At 39.7% G+C, this 10,801-nt stretch overlaps 1 protein-coding gene across 2 annotated transcripts; it reads right to left on the reverse strand.

The window, feature by feature from the left end:
* Positions 1–1,699: 1,699 nt before the first annotated feature.
* LOC121185086 (cytochrome b ascorbate-dependent protein 3) lies at positions 1,700–8,344 on the reverse strand. Of its 2 annotated transcripts, XM_041043071.1 has the most exons (7): positions 8,227–8,344; positions 7,503–7,647; positions 6,541–6,745; positions 4,194–4,402; positions 3,912–4,066; positions 3,656–3,824; positions 1,703–3,558 (listed from the first exon to the last, which is right to left on the reverse strand). In XM_041043071.1, exons 1-7 carry the CDS (start codon positions 8,229–8,231, stop codon positions 3,532–3,534), a joined length of 915 nt encoding a protein of 304 aa, XP_040899005.1. In that variant the 5' UTR covers positions 8,232–8,344; the 3' UTR covers positions 1,703–3,531. The 2 variants fall into 2 exon arrangements, with proteins under 2 accessions (XP_040899006.1, XP_040899005.1); XM_041043072.1 differs by lacking the exons at positions 7,503–7,647; positions 8,227–8,344 and adding an exon at positions 7,375–7,493 and having other exon boundaries at positions 1,700–3,558.
* Positions 8,345–10,801: the final 2,457 nt, after the last annotated feature.

The following is a 10,801-nucleotide window of genomic DNA, read 5'->3' on the forward strand; positions in this document are numbered from 1 at the left end:
TTTCTGGGCAACTTCACAATGACAACAAAAGTCCAGCAAGTCACTGAACCCAAAAATGATGTAGTCTGGCATGTTACCCTCCATAAAACCACCAGACAGTCTTTAGTCTTGACTCAAGTAAGTCACTCAGTAAGCCATGATGACAAAGTGAAACGTTTTTTTCTTTTTAGAAATTTTTACAATTAAAAATCAAAAACTGAACCTGAACTCAATGACAAAAGTATTCAGACCCTTAATCGAGTCCAATTGCAATTTACACTCCTGTCCTATGTCGAGCTATAATCACACCTCCCTGGTGTCTGTCTGCCAGAGGTGGGACCAAGTCATTGTTTTGCAAGTCCCAAGTAAGTCTCAAGTCTTGGCCCTCAAGTCCCGAGTCAAGTCCCAAGTCAAGACAGGCAAGTCCCGAGTCAAGTCCAAAGTCAAGATTGACAAGTCTCAAGTCAAGTCCAAAGTCCTACACTTTGAGTTGCAAGTCCTTTCGAGTCCTTTTAACCACACAGCAATAATATATTATGTAAGAGGAAAGCATATTAAACAGATGTCAGAACATCCCTTATAGCCACACATGAACTGTATTGAAACTACTCTTAATTACTCATATTATTAATATCAATCTTAACATTGTGTGATAATATATTTTGTATTTTAGTGTGTTACGTTGCAGCACGTAGACCAGCAACTCACGTGTGCAAGCTAACTTGTTTTTTCGTCAATGGACTGCTGGAGAGTAAGAACAACGAGCAGTATAACTTTGTTTTCCTGTCGGAAAAATCCGTCTGACAGAAAGCTAAAACGGTACACATATTCTTAATATAGCGCACATTTAAAGTGACCTTGATTTTATTAGGTTTGCCTCTTTGTAGGTGGCTAAAATATGCGTTGCTGCTAACCGCCGTCTACTGTGTGATACCTTGACTAATGTTATGTATAAGTACCTCAACCATAGCCCTGTTAAAAAAATACTTAACAAAGGTATGAATAAGGGAGTGAACTCGCAGTAGACGCAACAAATTACCGTGTTTGCAATGATTTAGCTACACAGCAAAGAAAAATTAGCTACTTAGCCAATAAATGCAAGCTTTCATTCAGAACTTACCTTTCTTTGTGCAACTTCAGATGTCGAACGAAGTTCGAAGTTGTTGCGTCTCCATCTGTAATCTTCGAGCCACATGTTTTGCATACTGCAATTCGTTTTTTATTGACCACCTCGTAGTTTTTATACCCGAACGAAACTATCTTTGGTATCATTTTTTCCAGCTAGCGCGCTGTTTGACAGTCCGTCTTCATTGGTTGTCCTGCAATTTGATTGGATGGATGCTGTCGGATCAAAACAACGTTGATCTAATTTGATTGGATGTTGTGCCGACAGCACATACACAGACGCACACATACAAAGAAAGATACAGAGCGTTCCTTAATAACATCCTTTTTAATCTTTGGGTTTTTGAGGAAAGTAGCAAGTCTTGTCGAGTCAAAAGGCTCAAGTCCAAGTGAAGTCACAAGTCATTGATGTTAAAGTCCAAGTCGAGTTGCAAGTCTCTTTACATTTTGTCAAGTCGAGTCTAAAGTCATCAAATTCATGACTCGAGTCTGACTCGAGTCCAAGTCATGTGACTCGAGTCCACACCTCTGCTGTCTGCAACTTCTACCTGTGAGACATCTGATGTGTTTCAGTGGTTTCACCCTCACAATGCTATGCTGAGCCCTGCTGTGTACGCTTTCACTGCAGACTTCCTCTAGGTTTTTCTATACTTCTGTGTTTTGTGGTTTTGGCAAACAAAGTACTTCAGCAATAATTTGTTGTTATGGTCAAATGTAACAGCTGGACAGTCTGTCTGCGTTGGACCAAGAAGTATCTTAGAAGGGAATCAGTCAGTCACACCTGTGGCCACACTCTCGGTTCACATTCTGCATTGTTATTTTTTGAGTTTAGAGCTAGATTACCTCTCATAGATGAGGGAAACATTACAAGGAGTCTTGAGTGGATATCAGCTGTATCATAGTTTGAGTTGTCAACAGAAGCCTGCAGCAAACATTAAAGCTTTAAACTGAAAATCCTTCCATAGTATGTCAAAGTAAAAAAGCCATTTCACACACAGCGCTCAGTAAGTGAAACAGGATTGTTGGCTTTTGAGATCAGATTATTTGCTTTCATTATAGTTAGAAGATAAAAGCTGACTTTCAGCAGATGTCCCCAAATCTGATGAGAGGCATTTTGACAGATTCTTCTATGTGGACATCAGATGATTTATTAATCAAAGTGCAAATATAACCTGAGTCCTTTTGAAAAGAAGACGGTAAGAATTTTTCAGCGGCTGTTCGTTCAACACAGGGCGATTTGTAGAATACAGAATTATGTGAGGAAACCTCAATTTAGAGTTTCTAAATCTGTGTAACATTTAACATTTAAGTCCAATTGCAAATTCAAACCAGACCAATAACAACAACACATATTGGTTTACTACTGATTCATGATGGTGTCAGAATGAATCCAAAAGTGCTTGTTCACATCAGCATGCTAACATGCCTATTACAATGCTAGCATGTTCATGTTTAGAAGGTAGAGTATAATGTTTCCCATCTTAGCAAAGTTTAATGCTGATGTGCTAACATTTGCTAATTAGCACTAAACACAAATGCAGCTGAGGCTCATGAGAATGGCTGCAGGTATTTAGTCATGGCAAAGTTGACCTGATGACGGTGCAAGATTAAAGGTCAGGGTTTCAACATTTTTACAGTTCATCCTCTGGGGATCATAATTGTCTGTACTAAATTATATGGTAATCCATCCAGTAGTTTGCCAGGTATTTCATTCTGAACCAGAAACGACAAACTGCTGGTGGTACTCGAGTAAAGGTCAGGGGCTCAACAAAATCATTAGAAAGCATGGGACATGCCAGGGAACCATGAATGGGTCCAGTCTGGATAAAGCAATGGGCCGACATTCTCAGAGCCACACCATTAGCATGGCTAAAAAGAATTACAACACCTGAGACAATAACATTCAAGGCTATGTATCTCCACATCCATGGAACATGAACATAAACTTAGAGCTGATGCAGTGCAAGAGTTCATTCTAACATGTACCTGTTCACCAGGTGTGTTCTGCAGTAGACAATATTCGGTCAGAACCAAAAACCAAAAAATTTGTAATGCTCTTTTCACTGTTAGTGCTCCGTTCATTACATTTTAATTTACAAGACCTTTCATTTTCACAGAAAAGCCTTGTCACATTGAAGTCGATGTTGGAGATTTTAGATGATAAAGGAGTTTTATGGTCCGGCTATCGACAAACTGTGCCAACCAAAGTATACTGTCACAAACGACTATGGCAAGAGAGGAAATTTAATTCTTTGAGCAAAGTCACACATCTTAAATACAATTTCAAATAAATATTTACAGACAGATAATTCGCACTCCAGGCAGCTGCTTTTACATTCAGAGAAGAAATTTCCATTTCCCTGCCTCTTGTGGCTAACTTTGCATGGCTGGGTTTGACGTGGTCAGCAAGTTTGAAATTTCCTCCATTCATTCATTTTCTTCTTGAAGCAACGGCTGTGGAAGAGAGCAGATGAGGATTATCACTAAATACTTTATTAAATCAAATCCTCTAATCTCTTTTACTCCATATCAACTGCACTGATAGCCGTACCGTGTAAGCCAAGTCCTCAGGCCGAGAGTCCGGTCGCTGCCATTTATGGTTGGACAAAATCTTTAGGACGACCAAACCAAAGGCTACAATCAAAACTCCTAATGAATTCCCCAACAAAGCCTCAGGTGGAAGGCTGCCGTACGGCTCTGTACCACTAGCGTTTCCTTTACTGTGGAAAAAATAAGTTGGAGAGTTTCTACAATTTTATCTGAAATAAAAGAATTCATTAAAAAGGAACACAGAAAATGGCACTTACAGAACAAAGAAGAGCTTCTCATTGATTCCGGAGATGCAGGCAGCGATACTAAGCAACAGTATGCTACCTCCCAGCCACACATGAACAGGTTTCAGGAGTTTACGTAGTGATGTAGGGGAGCAGGGCAGGAGGAAGCCAGCCACTCCTACCACCCACTAGGTGGACAAATGAAAGGACATCCACAGTCAACAGAAAGGCAATGTGAGAAGGCACAACAATGATGCTCACTTTACTGCATATGACTAATAAAGTGATTCTGTTTCTACATTTAAACTCGTGTACCTGCATGGCGAAAAGAGCCGTAGCAGCAATTCCAATCCAGCTGTGCAAGGAGTAGAGGTTGGGGGTGCTTTTGGCATTGTGGAAGTCAAACACAGCACAAAGTCCCACAATTGACAGGACCAAGGCGATGAGCATCAGTAACGCATGAAGGAGCTTCCAGGGGAGTTTATTCTGACCCCAGGTCAGGGGGATGCGGTACAACACAGCCCCTGCGGGGGAGAGGCACCAATGGAAAAGACGCTACTTTTTAAATGATGTTTCATTACGTTTCAGAGCACTTTGTCAGGTGTTCGTCTGTCTGTATTTGTGTGTGTGTGGACATTTTGTCACGGTGACAGTGCCACAAATGTGCCAGATACAGTCACGAAAGCTCAGAGATGGGTGTTGTCCGACCCATGAGTAGTGAGCATGCATGTAACTAGAATGACTGTCAGTAGAGCACATACCACCAGCAAGGCCAAGCTAGATAAATAGATAAATAAAAGGAAAAAGGAAGCAGCTCTGTTCTTTATTATTAAACTCTATTATTATGAGGATCTGCACCAAACTGTACAAAGTCTCAGATCTCAACCACAAACATGCCTGATTTTTTTATCCATCAAGTTCCAAACATTATTTCCAGCATGCTGAAGGCTGTCGTGGCTGCTGTGATCCCATCAGAAGATGGACTCTAGTTTCTCTCTGCTTTTATATCCCAGTCCTGAAGAAACTAAGAAACTAGAGGCACTACATTTCATTTCAGCTGTATATTTTATGATCAGAATGGCAAATATAACTTCAATATTAACAACACCTAACCATCTAAATGAGGTGAATATGGCTGTTTCACATACTTTGTAAAAAAGCCTGAGTGTTATTATTCTGAGTGTTATCAATATGAGTGTGAACACAGTAAAAACACAAATATACACAATTTGAAACATGCTAAACAGACATTAGACCAGTGGTTTAACCTCTGCTCTGTTGTTTATATTGTATGAACCAGTGTCTGTCGTGACACCTGGTCATTTGCATGTCTGTGATTTGTGAGGACTTTAAATGAACTGTGATTTTCTACGACTGCTACGTTTGAATAATTTTCAGAGGAGGTAAAACTATGCAGCCTTTCATTAGAAAAATGTGAATAAAAGAAAAACCCAATCTTCTGTATTTTGACAGAGGAGGTATGCTTTGATTTTAATCCATCCGGCTGTCTACACAGGCTTAAAATCTATTTTCTTCTGAGTGTGTGCATAACTGCAGTGATTGTTAGTTATGCTCTGAGCTGGGCGGTTTTACCTACACTCAGTACTGTATCTGAATGTATCCTCTGTAGACACAGATGGGGCAGTGAAACTACTGCTGCTGCTGCTCTGCTAACGTGCTGCTTTCACTACACAGCCTGTGTAAGACACAGTGTAAGATTCATCCTGCAGCCCTCTGTGGAGGTCCTGACCCCCAGTCTGAGAACCACAGCTAATAAAAAATCTAATAGAGGTTAATGAGGAACAATGACTTCATGTCTAATCAATAATAACACCTCTCATTAAGTGATAAAGATAAAGTCAGTATGTCACGGTGTAAATGGAAAATACTAAATGGTGTTTCTGTTAGTTATTTATAATTAGAATCAAAGTCAAATCTTATATTTGCAGAGAAAATTGTAAAGAAAAAAACAAACATGAAACATGAAACCCTCAAATGACTCTGTTGGACACAAACTTTCATGAATGTTGATCACGTGTGCAAAGTTGTGACATGAGGAAGTACAGTATATGTTACAGTACAATGTGCTTTTTTTTTTTTTAAATCACTGTAGCCTCCTTTTCACTTACTTACAAACATTTTACACATTAGGTGCATAAACACCTAATGAGGCGAGGAACTAAGCTCATTGGTGCATTAATGACTTTTTTACTCAGGTTTCACTTATTCATTTGCAAATTAGGAAGCAAACTGCTCCAAAAATAAACACGATTATCTACTTCTAGATGGAATTTAGGAGAAGTGTGAGGTTCCTGCTACTGTATGTATTGAATGGTGTTTACAGTAGCCATCAGTACAGTATAAAGTCCATTGCACTATGATGGAAACACATTATAGTTCTTTGCTGAGAGGCAACTTCTTCATTTCATCAAATTTTGCTTTACACCTGAAAAAAACTGCGACTGCAGTCACTGAGGTGTGGTACTTAATTCGAAACATTACCTCCCGTTTATGTTGCTGAAATGATGCAGCAAATTATACGCTAGGTCGCGATGAAACCTGCAGTGTGTTATTACCTTAATACCGTCTGGCTGTCAGAAGCAAGAACAGAAGTGAGAAACAGAAATGGAATCCTGTCATCCAGATTTGAGAAGTCACTCACCGATGCCGTACACCACCACCAGTCCTGTGACCATCAGGACGGGGTGCCAGTTGAACTGCAACGTCGAGCCGTCCCAGGCGAACCCGCCACGCCACCGGCTGTTCCACAAACACACACACACCACGCAGGCCAGGCCCAGGCATAGGCACAGCAGGTAGCATACGTAGAACATAATGATGGACTTCATCCTGGAGAGATCTGTAGGCTAAAGAGATAAAAGGCATAACATCAGAATGAAAGGACGGCAGGGCAGTGCAGTGGTTGCAAAGACAGAGTGTCGTGTTGCTGATTCAGTCCCAACATGAGTTAGTCTCTGCCCGGTGAGCACCGATCTGGTCATTTGCAAGTCAAAAGAAGTCTAAATGTCGCTAATTTAGAAAGTATACATCAGAGCCACACATTTACACACATTTATCGTTTCGACAACCATTCAATGACAACATTGAATTGAAACAAAGGCTGAATGGCTCCTGGGTGTCTAAACAGACCAAATCTAGCCCTATTAGCCTGGTTTTAACCTGGGCCAATTCACTATATCAGTGCTGAACCTCTTCTTGTTCACCGTTCGTCAGCTGCAACGGGTAAAGGCAGCAGCCAACTACCAAAACTGAACATTTACTAAATCAAATTCATACTAGAAAGGATAAAAACAGGAAACATGTGAAAGTTAACTAAATTCCTTTAAGCAATCACAAACTGTCCTTTGAAAAAAGTACTAAATTGCTACAGAAGTGGTTCAACTTCTGTTAACCTTGAACTACCACCACTTATTTCTTCCATTTTATCATAAGCTTTACATTTGTCAGGAAGGTGCACCCGTGTTGGATACCTTACCTTGTCCACAGCTGCTGTAAAACTGAAAGCACTTCCTACTCTACAACATTGAACTTAGCTCCATACCATGTAGGAGTTATTGCTTTATCTCATGATTTTCCCCCAGTCAATCTTTGACAGATACTCACAGCGTTATTTGCTCTCACTTCGTGTTTCTCCGGTTCAGCTGAGGTCTCACTTCCACATTCAGCTGTGTTGAGGTGGCTCAGAGGGAAGCGGTCAGAGGTGGAGGAACAGCTGGGAGATGAAGGGCCACCCCTCTGCATCTGTTGACTATAAATAAGATGGAAATCAGTGACCAGTTTTGGTTTAGAGTAATTAGAAGAATCTAGGAAACCAAAAACATGATGTTCTCCTGTCCAACCTGTACAGAACAATATCAGGTTTTATAGTGATTTTATAGTGATTTAAGTGGACTCAAAGCTGAGTGTGAACTCAAAGCTTTTAAATACTCTTTCCAAATGTGATAAAGTTACCAAGTTAATGTCATAAAACCTGACACCTCTCATTACTCTGAACAGGCAGGCAACACCTTCAGTTAAACATTCATGTAACTTTGACGCCCTCGGTTACTGTTTCAACTTTTACAATTACTCGACAATTTCTCTTCAAACCTAAACCATTTTAAGTATCCCGAATAAAAGAGTGTCATTTTTAATTTCCTTAAACGTCATTAGTCATGTTACGGCCCATGCGTGTCTTCTCTGTGAGCAACGTAAGCTTAAATTTGCATGTTTTTTCAAACGAAGTCTCGTAAACGTGTCGTCCTCAGTTATGCTAGGGACAATTCACATGCGAGCATACATATTAAGTCAGAAATGTCACGTGATCGAAAACCATATAGAGCTGTACCTCATTTTCAAACATCCCACATCTATAAAGACGACTGGCGACTCTTAAAATGTCTACATTCATTGTTGTGTTTACAGGAAGGACACTTTCATATCGGTCAGAGGTATTTACCTAACCCATTTCCTCGTTGGTAGCGCAAGGCCTTGTGGGAAATGTGGTTTTATTCATTACCTGCGTGTCCCTCAGCACTAGGCACTGTACAATCACCAACATCTAATCGTGACTCTACAATTATACAATTTAACAGAGTAATCCAAAGTCGTGCGCTGTGTAATTTGAATCTATGCCCTCCAGTTCTTCTGATGCCATCTTCTTCAGCTCTGAACAACATCAGCCTCCATTGATTAAATAAGATTACTGATGATCTGCTTGGAGAAGAGGGGTCTTCGCAACACACAGAGCAATAAGACTCAGCAGGGGGAATGAGATTAAACAAACATTAAAACAAACCATAAAAACAAAGGGAATGACTAAATAAATATATAATGACTAAACAATAAAGCTATGAACTGTGACCAGTAAACAAATCTGTCTGGAGAAAGTGTCCTTCCTGTCTGGAGTACCAAAGAAGAGTGGTGCCTCTGCAGGAAAGCAGGCCTGTAGAGATCACTTGTCTTTCAGCTCCACCTGGAGGCAGTTTTAGTCAGTAACTTATTTGCTCCACTGTGTAGAGTGATCCGTCTCATGTGTTAGAGTGGTGTTTTTCTTCTGCTTTCACTGGCTCCTGCCAAACTGGAAGCTCTAAACTCGTACATCCAAGTGATTTTTGCTAATTAAAAATGTACTCTGTCACAAATTTGTATATTTAATTCTACTTTAGAAAACAAGTGACAGAGGTAGTCTGTACTGCAGGATCAGAAAGCTGAATGAAAAAACTCAGATGGCATAAATCAGATTAGTTTGTGTAATGTTGTTAAGCACAGAATGTATAATCTTTTGATGGAAATCTTTTTTTTAGCTGTCATCTTCTCAGCACATGGCGGGCGGACACCTTATGAATATGGATAATGCAGGAAAACTAAAGCCAATGCAAAAAGGAAAATTATGGCAAAAGGTTTTCAGATAAAAAGCCAAATAATTGCTTTACTTAAACACATCACATTAATCAGCTGTTGATAAGGATGTCTTGCTCCCCTTAGTGTTATTTATTTGCAACATGAAGAGCCTATTTATTTTGTCACGCATTATTTACAACTTTGTTGATTTGCTCTTGTATACTCAGCCAGAGCCAGATTAACCCTCTGAGGAGCCCCCAGGGAAGCAATCAGCTGTGAGCCACCACTATTTGTGCATTGTGTGTTTACATGTGTGCCAAATCTATGTGGTAAAATACACCTTTTAAGGATAATATAAAGTGAAATAATAAAGTCATTTAAACGAGATTTGAACTCCTCCACAAGAAGGGCCCTCAAGATTATGTAGAAATGTAGATGTGACATTAAAGACGCTGTCATTTCAGTATATATTTTGCTGTAGTGGCACAAACAGTATTACTAAACAAACTGCAGTTAATCAAACTGAAATAAACTAATTGCCACACTGAATTTGGAGCCATCAGGAACCCTTGCCCACTGTTAAGCTGGCAATGATGATAACATGAACTATTTCCAAATGAATCATTCATTCATTTTCAAATTGCATTAACAATATCTAATGATAAAATGTTCTTTTTGTTTTATTTACTGGTGTATTTAACGGGGACAGTGCACATTAATAAACATTGCTGTAAATACACCAGAGTTAGCCAAGAGGCTATCGCTCATCTTTAGTTCCTGAAGAGATGTTACTCTAAAAAAAGAACATAAGATTAAAATGACAAAGCTATTGAGGTTATTTATAAGCGTCCAGAGCACTAATGATAAAAGAAGAGAATGTTAATGTTAATGTTAGTGAAAGCATCATACAGGATGACAGTATCCTGCATTGTCAGGTACTATTTAAAACATGATGCATTTAGCACACAGATATAAAAAACACATACATACACATACAGTACATAAAATACATACTTCACTGAGACACAGTAAAAGCAAGGCCACAATAAAAGACATGCATACAGGTACATGAGGACAAACTGGAGATAGCAAGATAGTGATAGGTGACAGCAGGCAGCAGCAAGGCGCACAGCACAGTCAGACACATTATGAACTCAAGGTTCACCTACTAGCTTTTTCTGGAGCTTACAGCCCTCCATTATGGCCCTCTTCAGCAAATGGCTCCCTGTGCTGGGTACTTTATGGACCTCATGTCCTTGTTGGACAAAATCTTGACCACAGAGATTTATTCTTAACAACATAAGAAAAAAAATCGAGAATCTAAATATTGAGGGTCTTTTTGGTCGGTACTCCCTGACTGGAGTCCCATTTATTTTTTGTAGCAGGCATTTTTGGAGAGAGAGAGAGAGAGAGAGAGAGAGAGAGGAAACTCAGGGAGAGGTGGATGACAGTCGCAAAAGTCCTGAGCTGGAATCAAACTGGGGATATGGCCATTTTTTGGTGTATATTTTAACCACTACACTGCAGGACACTACAAACATTTCTCTTTTCATCTACAAGCAAGTAAGTTGTTTTTTTTG

The sequence above is a fragment of the Toxotes jaculatrix genome, chromosome 7 (genome assembly GCF_017976425.1).
Source record: "Toxotes jaculatrix isolate fToxJac2 chromosome 7, fToxJac2.pri, whole genome shotgun sequence".
Taxonomy (NCBI): Eukaryota; Metazoa; Chordata; class Actinopteri; family Toxotidae; genus Toxotes; species Toxotes jaculatrix.